The sequence below is a fragment of the Lucilia sericata genome, unplaced genomic scaffold (genome assembly GCF_015586225.1).
Source record: "Lucilia sericata isolate MDLA Ls3-8-SP2 unplaced genomic scaffold, ASM1558622v1 Contig000404F_arrow, whole genome shotgun sequence".
NCBI lineage: Eukaryota > Metazoa > Arthropoda > Insecta > Diptera > Calliphoridae > Lucilia > Lucilia sericata.
In genome coordinates, this window is record NW_023994422.1 from 192501 (window position 1) to 210953 (window position 18453).

Below are 18453 nucleotides of genomic sequence, written 5' to 3' on the forward strand. Positions count from 1 at the left end.
TTTCCTCTAAGTCCCGAACCCGATGAATGGGAAATTTGTCGCACTGATATTGTTATGAAACACAAGTTGGGCGGTGGCCAGTATGGTGAGGTTTATGAGGCGATATGGAAACGTTATGGCAATACGGTGGCCGTTAAAACACTTAAAGAAGATACTATGGCCCTTAAGGATTTCCTTGAAGAGGCAGCCATTATGAAAGAAATGAAACATCCCAATTTAGTGCAACTAATTGGTGAGTAAATAAAATTAAAATGTATGACTAGCAGTTAAGGGAGTATAATGGATAATTTTGTTAGGTTTGAAAAAAGAAGGTGGTATAATTATTTATTTAGTTGTAGTTAGTTAGTCATAACATAATTTGCAGTTACATAGTTAAGGGATAGTAAAAAGAGTTTTTTTCTGCTTCTAAGGCTTTTTGTCCAAATTTTCTTTTTTATGTTTTTCATTCATGTTTACTAAAGAGTGTGTAAATTAGTTAAAGAAAAAGTTTATTAGTGAAACCAAAGCAAAAGTACTAAAAAAAAATAGAAGGATAATATATTTGGGATGTTGATTTTGTCTGGGTATTAGGGTGGTTATATTCTTTATATATTTTCGAATATGGAGAATTTCCGGGTTCGCTTTCAATAACATTTCTAAATCTAGTTAAAAACTTTTAATATAGAATCCTCAAAATTCTTTATTTAATACCTTTTTCAAATATTCTTAAATTTGACCTTTGACACAGACGACGTAAGGTCTTATGTTTGTATATTGTAATAAGTTCATCGGTATTTTTTAATTAAAAACTACTAAAATGTCAAATAAATCCTACAGTAAATACTTAGCATTCCACTTTTTTCAATTTGACCTTTGACCCCAGTGTCTTAAGTTAATATATTATCGTTTTTTAGTTAAATCTTTAGTATATCTTATTTTAATAGAAATGTTTTCATAATTTTAATCGAAATCGTATAGTGAAAACATAACATTTCAAATATTTTTTTTAATTTTGTACTTTGACCTCAATGGTGAAAGGTTTAAAGTTTCCGTATTTGAGTGAAATTTCCAAAACTTAGTTTTGTATGAAAAACTATGCTAAAATGTATATACAATTTTACAGTAAAGCTATAGTATTTCAAATAATTTTATAATTTTGATCTTTGACCCTGATGGCCAAAGGGTTAAATTTGATTCCCATTTTAGTAAAATACTTCAGCATTTAGTTTTTATGAAAAACTTTTCTAAATTTCATTGAAATCCTACAGTAAATAAATTACATTAAAATTGTATTAAAATTTAACCCTTGACCCCTGATTAAGAAAAGGTTCAATGTTTCCATAAATAAAGTAATGTTTTGAAGAAAAACTTGCTAAAACTCTTTAAAAATTTTGTGAAATTCTTTCAAAAATTAAATATTTTTGAACTTTGACCTCGAATATTACAAAAGGTTTTAAATATTGACCTTTGACCCCTTTGGTAAAAAGTGTTAATATTTCCGTACTTCAGTAAAATTTTTAGTTTTTAAACAGTTTTATCAAAAAATTCTGCAGTATATTCATAACATTTCAAATATTTTTAAGTTGACCTTTGACCCCTATTACAAAAGTTGTCGTATTTTAGAGTAATAACTATACAGAATTTGTTTTTTCTAAACTTTTATTGAAAATTAGTATTAAATACGTAAGATTCAAAATATTTTTAAATCTGAACTTTGATCCCGCCGGCCAAAGGGTTAACGTTACGTCATTTCAGTGAAATCTCCTTTTATAGATTAGTATTGGCTTATATAGAAAATATATTTATCTATAATTATTAATTACATCTAAACTCCCCAAACTTATACCAAAAGCTCCACCCTACTACTGTATGAATATAATTAAAAAGTTTGTTTGAGTTCTTGTGGATAATTAGGTTTTTAATTTTGCCCTTTTTAACGATTTTTTTTTTCTCCCTGAAACGTCATAAGTTTTTACTTTGTGAACTAGTTCTTTTATGAATTTAAATGCATTTCAAAAGAAATGTAATTTGAATTTTTATTCAAAGGCCCAAAGAAATGACATTGAATTGAAAAACAACTTAAATTTTTAATTAAATTAATTGCAAGAATAAAAATTTAAATAATTATTGAAATAAATTATTGTCTTTAGTTATAAATGAATAGATTTTTTTAGGAAGAATATTCGATTCGATTAGAAGTCAAGACAACAAAACCATAATATTACTTAACAAAAAATCTTAATTTCAACCAACAGGTGTCTGTACCCGTGAGCCACCCTTCTATATAATCACGGAATTTATGTCTCATGGTAATCTATTGGATTTCCTACGATCAGCCGGACGCGAAACACTCGATGCTGTGGCTCTTCTGTACATGGCTACACAAATAGCATCGGGTATGAGCTATTTAGAATCTCGTAATTATATTCATCGTGACTTGGCTGCCCGTAATTGTTTGGTGGGCGATAATAAATTGGTAAAAGTAGCCGATTTTGGTTTGGCTCGTCTGATGCGTGATGACACCTATACGGCACATGCGGGCGCCAAGTTTCCCATCAAATGGACCGCCCCCGAGGGATTGGCCTACAATAAGTTCAGTACAAAATCGGATGTTTGGGCGTTCGGTGTGCTGCTGTGGGAAATAGCCACGTACGGTATGTCCCCATATCCGGGCATCGATCTGACCGATGTCTTTCATAAATTGGAGAAAGGTTATCGCATGGAACGGCCACCGGGCTGTCCACCGGAAGTTTATGATTTAATGCGTCAATGTTGGCAATGGAATGCGGCGGATAGGCCGACGTTTAAAAGCATACATCATGCTTTGGAACATATGTTTCAGGTGGGTGAAATATGGGAAAGTGGTTGTTTAATTGGTGGTGGTCGTGTTGGTGTTGGTTATACGAAAAAGAATAATGTCGTCGGTGATGATGACGAAGACGACGATGACGACGACGATCACAATATCGACGGTGACGATGAATATGAAGATGATGGCATTGAGCTTTGATTTAGACTTGATCCATGTGAGTGGGCAAATGAGCAAAATCATGGCTATAACAACAATGCTATATGTGGTAGACAAATTACTAAAAAACTAGATAAAACAAATTGTTGTTTAGATAAAACAAATAATAATAGTAGATATAGTAATGGACAAGCACATCTTAATTTCTTCGATCTGCAGGAATCATCTATAACCGAAGCGGTCGAAAAACAATTGAATGCCACGACAACAACAACAACGCCAAATATTGGTCAAAGTTTAACGCCACAAATGTCGAAAAAGGGTATAATGCAGGGCGGCAATACACAGGGTTCACAGGGAAATAGTGGCGGTGGTGGTTGTGGTGGCGTCGGCGGTAATAGTGGTGGTGGTCTAACACCAGGTGGTCATCACGATCAGCAAGCCAGTACTCCCATGTCAGGTAAATTATCAAAATGTTCCTTCATTTTAATGGAAATCAAATAAGATATTTGTAATCTACAACTTGAAAAAAATCAATTACTTGTTCTTACAGACACTGGTTCCGGCTCAACGAAACTTTTAACATTTTCCAGTCAAGGCAAAGGTAATGTTCAAATGCGTAGAACCACCAACAAACAGGGCAAACAAGCTCCAGCCCCACCCAAAAGAACCAGGTATATTTTTCTTCATTTTACTTTTTTGCTTTAACATTAAAAAATTTTAATTTTTTTATATTATTTTCTTATAGTCTACTCTCTTCAAGTCGTGATAGCACCTATCGTGATGAGGACAATTCAGCCTCTGCACGCCAGCTTATTGATGAAATGCATACCAATGGTAAAACTGTTTACAAATCATTTACTTTAAGTAGAAATTGTAAACCCCTACATTCAACCTATTATTCTACCACTGCCAATGCTACTACTACTGCTACTTTTAAAAATAACAACAACAACAACAATGACGACAATAATATGAATATTGCTGCTGTTGTTGTTGCTGCTGCTGGCGGCGGTAATAGTTCTTCTTGTACACAAAAATTATTAAATAGTGATAGTCAAAATTATTCTTCAAAAACGTATCGTACCACAAATACTACAAATACTCCTCCTCCCAGCGCGGGTTTTGCTATAAAAAAATCCACGTCTTGCAGTAGTTTTCTAGTTGATATATTATTTCGAGGTATTTGTCCGAAGCGCAGTAAGATTAAATGTATTTTTTTTTACTTTTTTTTATAATTTATTTTATTTTTATATTTAATTTTAATTGGTTTTGTAATTTGTTTCGTAAATGTAATGTTTGTCTAATATTTTTATACCTTTAGTTTAATTTTGTTATTTACCCTGGAAAAATTTTATTGGTTTCAGATCTAGTTTAAGAATTAATGCAAATATAATCTGAAAATTTGAAGTTTGATGTGGTTATAGAAAAAAAAACATTTATATAGTCTCGACAAGAATATAGTCTAAGCTATAGACTAGACTATACAATAGTCTAAACTTTAGACTAGACTATACTATTGTCTAAACTATAGTCTAATAACTATAGACTAGACTATAGACTAGACTATAGACTAGACTATAGACTAGACTATAGACTAGACTATAGACTAGACTATAGACTAGACTATAGACTAGACTATAGACTAGACTATAGACTAGACTATAGACTAGACTATAGACTAGACTATAGACTAGACTATAGACTAGACTATAGACTAGACTATAGACTAGACTATAGACTAGACTATAGACTAGACTATAGACTAGACTATAGACTTGACTATAGACTAGACTATAGACTAGACTATAGACTAGACTATAGACTAGACTATAGACTAGACTATAGACTAGACTATAGACTAGACTATAGACTAGACTAGACTAGACTAGACTATAGACTAGACTATAGACTAGACTATAGACTAGACTATAGACTAGACTATAGACTAGACTAGACTAGACTATAGACTAGACTATAGACTAGACTATAGACTAGACTATAGACTAGACTATAGACTAGACTATAGACTAGACTATAGACTAGACTATAGACTAGACTATAGACTAGACTATAGACTAGACTAGACTAGACTAGACTAGACTAGACTATAGACTAGAGTATAGACTAGACTATAGACTAGACTATAGACTAGACTATAGACTAGACTATAGACTAGACTAGACTATAGACTAGACTATAGACTAGACTAGACTATAGACTAGACTATAGACTAGCCTATAGACTAGACTATAGACTAGACTATAGACTAGACTATAGACTAGACTATAGACTAGACTATAGACTAGACTATAGACTAGACTATAGACTAGACTATAGACTAGACTTTAGACTAGACTATAGACTAGACTATAGACTAGCCTATAGACTCGACTATAGACTAGACTATAGACTAGCCTATAGACTAGGCTATAGACTAGACTATAGACTGGACTGAACTATAGACAAGACTATAAACTAGACTAAACTATAGACTAGACTATAGACTAGACTATAGATTAAACTATAGATTAAACTATAGACTAGACTATAGACTAGACTTGACTACAATATAGGACTATACTGCAGAGAAGATTTCATAATATAATGTAGACTATACTATAGTGTGTACATAGACTAGACTGTATACTAGACTATAGACTTGACTATGTACAAGGCCATATACTGGACTACAGACTAGACTAATGACTACATTATAGACTGAACTATAAAGTAGACTCTAGACTACACTATAGACTACACTGTAGACTGCACTATAGACTACACTGTAGAATAGACTGTAGACTAGGCGCCACTACAGTGTAGACTCTTGACTAGACAACAAACTAGACTAAACTATTGCTTGGACAATAGACTATCTTCTGGGATATAGAATATACTATAGTCTGAACTATAGACTACACTATAGTCTGGACTATAAACTAGATTTGGAATATAGACTGTACTATCGTATGTACTATAGACTATACTATTGCTTGGACAATGATTATCTTCTGACCTATAGACTAGACTATAGACTGGACTATAGTTGGGACTATAGACGGAACCATAGACTAGATTATGGTCTGCACTGTAAACTATACTATATTCTGAACTGTAGACTAGACTGTAGTCTGGACTATAGACTAGACTGTAGTCTGGACTAGAGACTAGACTGTAGTCTGGACTATAGACTAGACTGTAGTCTGGACTGTAGTCTGGACTATAGACTAGACTGTAGTCTGGACTATAGAGTAGACTGCAGTCTGGACTATAGACAAGAATGTAGTCTGGACTATAGACTAGACACTAGTCTGGACTATAGACTAGACTATAGTTTGGACTATACACTAAACTATATTCTGGACTATTGACTAGACTATAGTCTGGACTATAGACTTGACTCTAGTCTGGGCTATAGACTAGACTATAGTCTGGACTATAAACTAGATTATAGTCTGGACTATTGACTTGACTATAGCCTGGACAGGACTATACTCTGGACTATAGATTGAAAGATTGGATATACTCTGGACTATAGATTGAAAGATTAGCTTTTTAGAAATACTTTGGAAACAATAGATCCAATGTTGGAATTCAGGAATTTTAAATAGTTCTGTTTGCTCTCGTTCTAAAACTAGATTTTTTGTAAACAATTTCTAAAATTTTTCCTGGGTTATTAGTATTTCGTATGGTACATTTGTTTCTTTTTAATTTTTTTAATTGGCTTGAATTTGTTAAAGTAGTACTAAATATTTTTTACTTTATTTTTATATTTAAACAAAATACTAACGTTTTTTTTTTTTTGTATTTTTAACTTAATTTACAGATAACATAATCAGTTTTAATAATGGATTTTGAACATATTTTGCTTATTATCATCTATTTGCTTTTTATTAGGAAAATTATGGAAAAACTATATTTATTGAAAGCTTTGCTAAATAGGGGAAAGATTTTATATAAACTATATCGATATGTTTAATGCCCAAAAGTTATAACATGATTTATTACTCAAAACTTTGAAGATACTATGTGTAATTCATTAAATTGGAAACTATTGGGATGAATAATTTTATAGTTTCTTCAAAATCACATTAATGTAACCAACCAAATTTTTTTTTAATATAAAATTTATTAAAATTTTTAAATTTAAACTATTATTTGCTTATTTATTTAACTTTCATTTGCTTTTATTTATTAATTAAATTATTTATTAATTTATTTATATTAACTGTTTATATTTATGTTCTTGCTACGCTTTGGAATGTGGAAATGGACATCACTCATCTATTAACTGTCTCTGCCCCTTTGTTTTTATTCTAAACAAAACAAAACACACAAAAAAGAAATAAAAAGTTACAAAACTCTCTTTTTTCATAATTTAATCCCAAAACATTTAAAAAAAAAAATCTCGTAAAATGAAAACATTTTTCATAACCTCAATTTATTTTATACTCTTAAAGGTCTCAGCCGTGATATAAATAATCTCAATCAACGTTACGACTCAGAGAATGACAATAACACCGGCGATCCTGATACCGATCATACTGGCGATAGTTTGGAGCAGAATACACACTCTAAAATGCAACATTCTATGCATGTTGCCAATAATATTGGACCACGAGGAGCCCAAACACACTCCTCTTTTAAGAGACCTACACCAGTAATGGGCAATCGTGGTCTAGAAACAAGACAAAGTAAAAGATCTCAACATTCCGGCCGAACGGAGGGAAACACAGTGGCTGTTAATACCGCAGCTATAAATCAAATAAATCCGGTAGCCCAACCCATACAGGTAGGAGCCTTGGAGGTCATGAATGTTAAACGTGTGGTCAATCGTTATGGCACCTTGCCCAAGGTACAAAGAATTGGCCAATTTCTCGATAGTTTGGAAGACAGCAATGAGGGGGGTAGTACTGTAGGTACACCCGCTAATGTGGTAACAGCAGCGCCTGCCACAAATGGCCTAAATGGCAGACTAGCGAAAAATACTCCTCCACCTTTGGCGGCCCCCTTGCCACAACAAATGATACGTAGCAACTCTTCGGGTGGTGTAACCATGCAGAACAATGCCTCGGCCAGTTTAAATAAGTTACAAAGACATCGCACCACTGCCGATGGCAGCAGCATGATGACCTTCTCTTCCTTCCGTGGCAATAACTCTAGCAATTCACCCAAACGTAATCAGCAACCGGCTTTGGCTAATTTGGAATTTCCACCACCACCTTTGGATTTGCCACCACCACCAGAAGAGTTTGAAAACATGCCACCACCACCGCCACCACAGCCAGAATGTGATTTGTCTACGCCACCCCAAGCTTATGCGGCACAATTGGGTTTAAAGACCAAAACCAGCTGTAATGATGTTTCCAACACCGCCCCCAGTGTTGAGGAGGCTAGTTCAAGATTTGGAGTTTCTTTGCGTAAAAGAGAACCCTCTACAGACTCCTGCAGTTCGCTAGGCACCCCGGCCGCCAATGACAACAATAATGGCAATTTGCAAAATCAGGAATTAACCATGAAGGAAAAGTTAATGGCAGAAATAAAAGATCGACAAGCCAAAGAGAATTCCTCTACCACAGCCAATATACAAAACGGCAATTCTAGTGTAGATCCGGTGGCTCTTTTAGTCAACGAATTGGCCGAAAGCATGAATTTGCCCAAACAAAAACAACAATTGGCGGCAGCTAATCCCCCGGCACCCAAGTCGCCAGCTGCTACAAATGATTTAAATACGGCCGGCAATACTAATACTTTCAAGGCTCAGTTAAAAAAGGTGGAACCTAAAAAATTACCCACTCCCACACAAAAACCAGAACAACAAACCAACATTATAGATTTCAAAGCTCACCTACGTAAGGTAGAGACTAAAAATAATACAACAGAGACAAGCTTAAAAGACAAAGAATTAAAAAAAGACTTGGAAAAGGACACTTCATCTGCTTCTTCATCATCAACAACAACGACTCTAAACAAATCACCAAATGCTAATGCAAAAACCAATACTTCTTCTTCAACGGGATCATCGACTTTAAATCGCAAAGATGATAAGAAATTTTCCACCAACAACACGACACATTTAACACAAAAGACTGAAATAAAAATTGACCTACAACAACAGACAAACCAAATCAATCAAGCCAATCAATCCAATGCCAACAATGCTGAAAATAATACCGAATCATCGGCGAACACTGAGGCCAATGTGGAATGTGGAAAACGCCGCAGCACAGGTAGTATTAATAGTTTAAAGAAATTATGGGAACAACCGGGTCAAACAACGACTGCAATCGGCCCACAACAAGCAGATTATGCCAGCACGCAAAATATGCCTGGGAATGCTACCACTACCAATATAACCAATGCCATCATCACTACCACCTCCACACAATTGTCTCCTAAATTTGCATTTAAACCTACCACTACTAACAGCGGTGGTTTAATCACACCCACCTCTGGCACCAATTCTTCCACGCAACTATTGCAACAACAGCAACCACAACAACGTTATCCCCTTAATAGCACACAAATATCACCCAGAATTACCAATAATAATAGCAATAAACCACCACCATTACAACCTCCACCCCCACCACCTCCTCAAAATCAAAGCCAACAACAGCATTCATCCCATAACAATTCCCATAATAATCATCAACATCATAATAACGCCACAACATCCACTCATTTAACAAATTCTATTTCCACACAATTCACAGAACTCAACACAGTTAATAGTTCACACAAAACTACAGCAGCAACAGGCGGAGAGGATTCACAGCAGCAAGAAAATGATCTCATGACTCAGTCCATGTTTGTGGAAAATACCAATTCATCAGCTGCCGGCGTCAATAACAAACTCACCACATCGACTATAAACTCAAAACCAGCCGTGCCACTAAAACCCACCAAACTCACCATCTATGCCACGCCCATGGCTCAAAAAATTGCCTCAGCTGGTGGCAATACAGACATCACAACTACCAACACTAATAACACCAACACAACCAATAATGCTGCAACCGAAAACTCTACGAAAATCTCACGTGAAAGCATCTTAGAATTGGTGGGACTTTTAGAGGGCTCTCTCAAGCATCCGGTCAACACCATATCCGCTTCACAATGGCTACAACTCAGCGATAAATTGAATATACTACAAAACTCTTGTGTCGTCTTCGCGGACAACGAGTGCATGCCGCCTCATTCGAAATTTCATTTTCGTGAGTTGGTCACTCGAGTAGAAACACAATCGCAATCCCTACGTACGGCTGGTACGAAAAATGTCCAGGACAATGAACGTTTGGTCAGCGAAGTTGGTCAATCACTCAAACAGATAACGAATGCATTGCATAGGTAAATATTAAGAAACGGGGTGGGCGGGGAATTGTGGTTAGATTCAGAGGGGAATTTTATAAAAAGACAAAAATAAATACACATACATACATACAAACTCCAAAGATAAAAAAAAGACAGCTTAGAATTATAATTGATTAATAACAACAACAACAACAACAACAAAAAACGGGAAATAAAATTTAAATATAGTATTTAAAATGCTTATAAGCATATAATTTACCATATATTTATACAAATACAATACAATTTATAAAATTAACAAACAAAAAAAAAACTAAAGATAATAAAATTCCCAACTAAATCTTAGTGGGATTTGTTTATGGAATTTGTAAAGGTTGTGGAATGGAAGTGCTTTTTTTTTTACTTTTTTGTAGCAGAAGTTTATTTAATTTTATAGTCAAGTTTTCAGGATTATGGTCCATTTTTTAAAGGAACAATTTTTTACAATCAATTTTTTCTTCCCTGAACTGTTTTCCACTTTTTCATGGAAAGTTCTTGGCAATATAGTCCATTTAATTGCGAAAAGTTTTCTGGATAACATTTAACTTTTATTGGGAAAAGTTGTAAGGACAACAGCCATATTTTCTATAGAAAAGTTCTCTGGATTTTAGTCATCATTTCTAAAGAAAATACTCTGTGTTACAGACAACTTTTGTACCGAAATGTTATGGAATTTTAGTAATCTTTTTTATAGAAAAGTTTCTCGCATAATAGTCAACTGTTGTATGGAAAGGATGTCCGTATTTCAGTCTACTTTTGTATGGAAAAGTTCTCTAGATTACAGTCTTAACTTTTATATAGAAAAGTTGTAAGGATTACAGCTGTAGTTTCTATAAATCTATGGAATGAGGTCATCATTTCTATAGAAAAGTTCTCTGGATTATAGTCAACTTTTCTAAAGAAAGTTCTTTGAGTTGCAGTCAACGGTTCAAAGTTCCTTTCTATAAGAAAGTTCTTGCTCAGTAGTAAATTTTTCTATGGAAAAGTTGTTCGTATTACATTCAACTTTTCTATAGAAATGTTCCATAGTAAAGTTATAAGGATTTTATAGTCACAATTATCTGATTTACAGATAACTTTCGTATAGAAGAGTTCCTGAAAGTTCAGAATTAAGTTCAAGTTTTCTAAATTACAATCAACTTTTGTATGGAAAAGTTTCCGGCATTATTGTCTACTTTTCTATAGAAAAATCCATTACATTACAGTCATTATTAATATGGGGAACATGTCCGGATTACAGTCGTCTTTTGTAAGGAAATGTTGTAAGGATTAAGGTTATCTCTTCTATATAAAAGCTCTCTGCCCTAAAGCCATCTTTTCTATAGAAAAGTTCACTGGATTATAGTCAACATTTATACAAAAAATTTCTCTGAATTACAGACAAGTTTCCTAGAGAAAATTTTTCTGTATTACAATCAACTTTTCTAGAGAAAATTTCTGTGATTTGCAGTCTATTTTTCTACAGGATATTTCTAGTAGTAGTTTTTTTTTACCAAAATCAAGTATTAAGTTTAAAACTAAAAATCTTCTTTCCTTAAAATCTCTATCTCCCACTTTTTTTAAAATCCATAAACAAATCTAATTATTTTATTTATAAAACATAATTTAAAACAAATTTTCGAACACTTTAACCACAATTCGTTTAAATTTAATTTAATAATTTGTTTTAATTAAATTTAAAACATAAAAATAAATAAAAAAAATCATAATTTTTAAGCTTCTATACAATTTATATACAACTACCAATAACTATATACATAACATATATATATACTCTTAAACTTAAAAAACAAAAACAAAACAAAAATATCGTACATATATTTTTTTTTTTCTTGATAATCTATATAAAAATTACAACAAAAAATGATATATTTATAAAATCTAGTCATAAAACAAAAAAACAAGAAAACAAAACAAAACATTATTATATATTTAACAATAAATTAAAAAAAAACTAAACATATTATTATAAAACAAATAAAAAAAATCATATTCTAAAAAAAAGAAAATTTAAAAAAAGCAACAAGAAAAAAAAAACTCCATTTAAATAGTAGTTTTTAGTAGTTTCATACAATATACATAATTATCTACATAATACATACAATATACATACATATATTTATCATGGCATATACATAAACTACATACATATTATATATATATATTAATTACTTATAATAAATAATATACATAACTACATTTATATTTATAATTATAATTTTGTTATTTAAATTAAACTCTTAACTCTTAAACAAACAAAAAAAATCTACTTTTTTTTCTTTTACTTAAACAATTTATTTCGATTTTATTTTTTATGTTTGTCTTTTTATAAATTTATAATTTTTATGTTTTAATTTTGTTCTTCTGTATTTATTTGTTTGCTTTTAATTATAATTAATATTAATTATTATTATTTTACAAAAAAAAATGTTTGTTTATTAATTTTTTTTCCTATCAAGCCAAATTAATTTTAAATAAAAAGAAACCATATTTTTATTAAATTCCAAAACAAATTGAAACATTATTAAATGCATTTTATTATAAATATATTATTAAAAAAAAATATATATATATATATTTGTGAAAAATCACAACCAGCCTTTGGAGTTTTATAAGGTTTAATTTCAATTCTGTGTCTGAAAAAGTTTAGGGCGGGTTTTTATGTAAACTTCAAACTTAACCACAAAATTTCAAAAAACTCTTAAACCACAGACCAAAGTTTATATTTTTAAAAGATTGAGCTTTGCTAACTACGAAGCTGGCCTCAGAATTTTACCAGCACATCATGTTTTTGAGATATCGTGCACTTTAGTTTGAAATCCCCCGTTTTTTCGCCATATTTGAGACGTAAACATGATGTTTTCGAGATTTCGTGTCCTAAAGTTTGAAAATTACCGTTTTCGACCATTTTATAACAGAGCCAATTAACCTTAATTTAGAAATTTTGCTAAAATATTTTAAAGTCTAACCTGTCAACTTTAATGTCAAAGTTTAACCCTCTCTTACATATATCTGCTCTCTTCCTTGAGTTATCTTAACTTAAAGTTTTTGTTTTTCTTGTGTTTTATTTAAACTGGGCCCTCCATTTTATTACCTTCACGTAATGTTCTTTATCTTCTATAATCTGATTCCTAATAGATTCTGTTTGTATAGAAAAATGGTCCCGATTAGGTATAACTTTTCCATAGAAAAGATCTCTGGATCACTTCTTGGTTGTCGTTTCTTCAATTCCTTATAAATTTTGATTCCATAGAAAAGTCAATATTTCTACATTTCAGTCAACTTTTCTATAGAAAAGTTTCTATATTAGAGTTAATTTTTCTACAGAAAACTTCTCTCAATTACAATCAACTTTTCAACATTACAGTTAACTTTTCTCCAGAAAAGTTCTCTTAATTTTTGTAGAAATATCCTCCAGGTTACCGCGAACTTTTATGAAGAAACATTCTCTAATTACAGTCGACTATTCCATAATAAGTTATCTGAATATATTCAATTTTTCTCTAGAAAAATTCTCTTAGTTACAGTCAACGTTATTATAGAATAATTCTCTAAATTACAGTTGACATTTCTATAGAAAAGTTCTCTTTTTAGAGTAAATTTTCCTTGGGAAAAAGTACAGCTGATTCCAAAGAAGATCTCTAGTTTGCAGTCAACTTTTATGAAGAAAAGTTATTTAGACGACAATGAACTATTCTACAGAAAAGTTTTCTGAAATACAGTAAAATTTTCTATTAAAATGTTCTCTGAAATACTGTCAAATTGTCTATAGAAAAATTCTCTGATCTATAATCTATTTATCTTTTAGACTAACTTTTTCCAAAGCTTAAAGTAAATTTTTGTATAGAAAAGTTCTCCAGATAGATGTCAACGTTTCGATAGAAATATTCTCTAGCTTACAGTCTACTTATTCGTAGAAAAGTTGCCTAGATTATAATGAACTTTTCTGAAGAAAAGTATGTCTGAATAACAGTCAAAATTTCTATAGAAAGTTATCTGAATTGCAGTAATTTGTTCTAAAGAAAGGTTCTCCACATCAAAGTAAAGTTTTGTAAGAAGTTCTACAGATTACCGTAAACTTTTCTCTAGAAAAATTCTCATTACATTAAATTTCTCTGTATTCTAGAATAAAGTTAACCTTTCTCTACAAAAGTTATCTAAATTAGAGTCATCTTTTCTATAGAAAATTGCTAGGAATAGCAAACAACTATTCCCTAGAAAAATTCTACAGATTAAAATGAACTTTTCTATAGAAAAATTCTCTGAAAGTTTTATAGATTTGAGTCCACTTTTCTGTAGAAAAGTTCTCTAGATTACAATAAACTTTTCTAGAGAAAAATTCTCTAAATTATAATCAACTTTCTGCAGAAATGTTCTCTAGAATATAGTTACATTTTCTCTAAAAAAGTATTCTGAATTATAGTCAGCTTTTTCTATAGAAAAGTTCTCTAGATTTCAATAAACTTTTATAGAAATGTCCCCTGTTATATAGAAGAGTTTTCTAAATTACAGAAAACATTTCTGTAGAAAAGTTCACGGAATTAAAGACGACTTTTCTGCTTAATACTTCAACTATTCTATAAAAATTTGATCTGGATTTCAGTCACCTGTTCACACAGAGAACGTTGTCGTTTCTTCAATTCCTCACCTGTTCACACAGAAAACGAGTTTTTACTACAGTCCACTTTTCTATTAAAAAGTAGACTATATTGCAGTGTAATTTTTTATGGAAAACTATTCTGAATTATAGTAAAAAAAATGGGTCTTTATTATAGTTAGCATTTCTTTAGAAAAGTTTCATTGATTTTAGTTAAGTTTTCTCTGAAAGTTATATAGATTTGAGTCAACTTTTCTGTAGAGAAGTTTTCTAGTTGAGAGCCAACTTTTCTGTCAAAAATTTCTCTAGATTACAATCAACTTTTTTATAGAAAAGTTCTCTAGACTATAGTCAACTTTTTTATTGAAGAGTTCTCTAGACTATAGTAAATTTTTCTAAGAAAAATTTATAGAATTAAAGTCGTCTTTTCTGTAAAAATGCGTCTATGAATTACTTTCCTATAGAAATTTAATCTGGAATTCTGTCACTTTTTCACACAGAAAACATATTTTGATTACAGTCCATTTTTATATAAAAAAACTATTCTGAATTATAATAAAAAGTGGGTCTTTATTAATTATAAACTAGTTTTCTAGTTTGAAAGTCGATTTATTTAACCCTACAAATGTAAAACCTTTCTTAAGCCATAAACTCTCTTTAGCAGATATTTATAGGTAAATTTTATGTTTTCTTTGAAACAATTTTTTAATTTTAGAAAAATTTTGTTTGTATTTGATTATATTTTTTAATGTTGTATTAAATTTTATAGAAATGTTTTATATTTCAAAATAATTTTACAAATTTGAAGTTTTATTATTGATTTCATTGAACATCCTTTAGAGCAAAAGCTGCAAGACTTTAAATTAAACAATTAAAAATTTATTTAAAATTAAAATCGTAGAAATTTAAAATCAATATTTTCTATGAAAATTTACTTTATTGTATAATTTTGATTAAAAATATTATTTAAATTTTGATAATCAAAAGTAGAGTGAATACGTTTTAATTTATTATACTACACACTTAAAAAGAAAGAACAGTTTTCAAATTAAATAAAATATTTAAGTTTTTATAAAAAAAATAACCATATTATAAATTTTTCAAAAAAAAAAAACTAATTTATAAATATTAATTAATTTATATAAAAGAAAAAAAGTATTTCAAACAAGTAGCCAGTAGTTTTGATATTCAAATATCGATGTCCGTTTTTTGCTGCAACTTTTTTAGAAAAACAACAAAACAAAAATTAAACATATTTTTATAAAAAATAAAAAAAAAATCATACGTAAGTAAAAAATATTATAAAGCTTTTATTAGTAATTTCAATATTATTTTTTTAAAAAAACCAAAATAACAAACTCAAAAAAAAAACTACAAAACAAATCATTATTATAAATGAAACTCAAAACAACGCATTTTTAAAAAAACTTCATTAACAAAAACCAAAATATATCAAGAAAAAATATTATTAAAAAAATTATTATAAAAAAAAACAATAATTATTTCTCATTAAAAAAAATAATAGTATTATGTGTGTGTGAATTATTATATTTAAAAAAAAAATATATATTAAACAATTTAAGGGCTTTATCTCTAAATTTTAAAGATAAAGAAAAACATAAAAATTGATATTAATTTTTAACTTAAAATTATTTCTTTTAAACGCCATCTAATTTAGTTTTAAACTTATAAAAATATATGTTTTTAGCATTTAATTGTTAGTCATTAATATTATTAAATAATTTTAGTCATTATAAACAAAAAAGAAATATTAATAAAAAAACCCATAAACAAAGAAACAAAAAAAAAAACAATAATTTAGATTTTTTGTCAAATTTTTAATTATTAAACTTTAATTTTATTATAAAAAATATCTTTTCTCCCTTTTTAGTTATAGTTTTTGAAATATTCAAAAGAAAAACTTACTCCAAATGCAAGAATTATTATTAAAATAAAATGGAAAATGTCGTATTTAAATAACGAAAAACTATAATAAAATTAACAAACAAAAAAATATATAAAATAGTTTTGTCATACCAAAAAAAAAAAAAAAAAAGAAATAAAAACATTAAAATATCTCTGTGGTTTTATTATGTTAAAAAGAAAAGGTAAGCTACTTGGGAACTTGTGGAATTTTAAGCCCACCCTACCCACTGTATTCTAAACGAAAGTGAAATTTGATTCTTTTGAAAAATGTTAATAATTTCCTACATATAACGAAAATAATAAACATCTAAAGTCTTCCATTATCTTTTATCAAAAATTGCATCTATTTTTGACAATTCCAACAATTAACAACATAAATAAATCATTTAGGGCCAATCTTTAGGTGAAAGATTAGCGATTAAATTAAAATTAAACCTCGAAAGATGTTTTTGAGTACTCAATTAGTTAAGTTTGTTTGCAAGTTTAAGCGCCCAATGGAGGCGGTTTAATCTTAAGCACGAAATGCAACTTTTGTAAACAGCTGATGCAAAAAATTAATAAAATTTTTATAAATATAAACATTAAAATGTTCTAATTATTGATTAGCATAAATTATGGACACTTCAAAATACATTTTTTTGTTTTTAATTTAAGTTTTCATTAATTTTCATATTAAATTTACAATTGTCTTCTTCTTTTTATAAAATATGCATTGTTTTGATAACAAACAGTGAAGTTTTCTGTTGTTTTGTATGGCAACACTGCGAAGTTTAATCTTGTACTCAAAAACATCAAAGGGGATTAACATAAGATTAAATTTATTTTAAGATTAACTAATCTGATTATTAATTGGCATTTGATTACCATCTCAAAAACCCGGTCTTAAAGTTAACTACAGTTTATACTTTAAAGTTGAATCTGTTGGATCTATAGCTACGAAATTTTCAGAGATGATGCTAATAGACCAAAATTATCGATTTTTATAAAAAAAAAAACTAAAATCGAAAATCATGTCGCTTACGTCCATTTTGCAAAAAGGGCTCGATATCAATCGAAATCTCTATAGGTCATAATTGACCCTGCCCTCCTTCAATAAGTGATTTTAATGTTTTCTACGTACTTAATAATACCATAATAAAACAATTTTTGTTGGAACGAAATATGTCTATCAAATTTTATGACGATCGAAGCATTATTCACCCTAAAGCCATATGAAATCTTCTTCAGAAAATTACTTAAACGCACATAAATGACTTTCAAATGTCGATGTAATAATGGAATTCGACGGAAAAAACTTTTTTAGGAACCGAAACCTATATTTATGAAAAATTAAATTATGAGGATCGCTCCGCCAATATAACCCTCTTACAGAAAATCAATGTATAGCTAATACATCATTCCAAAAGTTATCTTTATGATAGAATTATGGTAAAATTAAAAAAAATACTTTAAATTATGGTGAACTTGGTCCATAATTGACTCAATCCCACATTTAACTCCCTATTCCGAAAATCACGCTGACGTTCTTATTAATCTAATGATCAAAGTCCATATATATATGTATATGACCACTTCGGAAATTTGGTTTTTTACGACATATGATTTGCCGAATATAACTCTTACTTCT

The 18453-nt window shown here is 30.0% G+C and overlaps 1 protein-coding gene across 1 annotated transcript in view; it reads left to right on the top strand.

Moving 5' to 3' along the window:
• The window catches only part of LOC119604565 (tyrosine-protein kinase Abl), a 104784-nt gene extending 94207 nt beyond the window's left edge, over nt 1-10577 (top strand). Inside the window, 6 exon segments of the mRNA XM_037957259.1 lie at nt 1-232; nt 2235-2821; nt 3167-3407; nt 3501-3621; nt 3696-3784; nt 7411-10577. The exon segment at nt 1-232 is cut by the window's left edge and continues 184 nt beyond it. Coding sequence (XP_037813187.1) covers nt 1-232; nt 2235-2821; nt 3167-3407; nt 3501-3621; nt 3696-3784; nt 7411-10304 — 4164 coding nt within the window. The 3' untranslated portion in view covers nt 10305-10577.
• Nucleotides 10578-18453: the final 7876 nt, after the last annotated feature.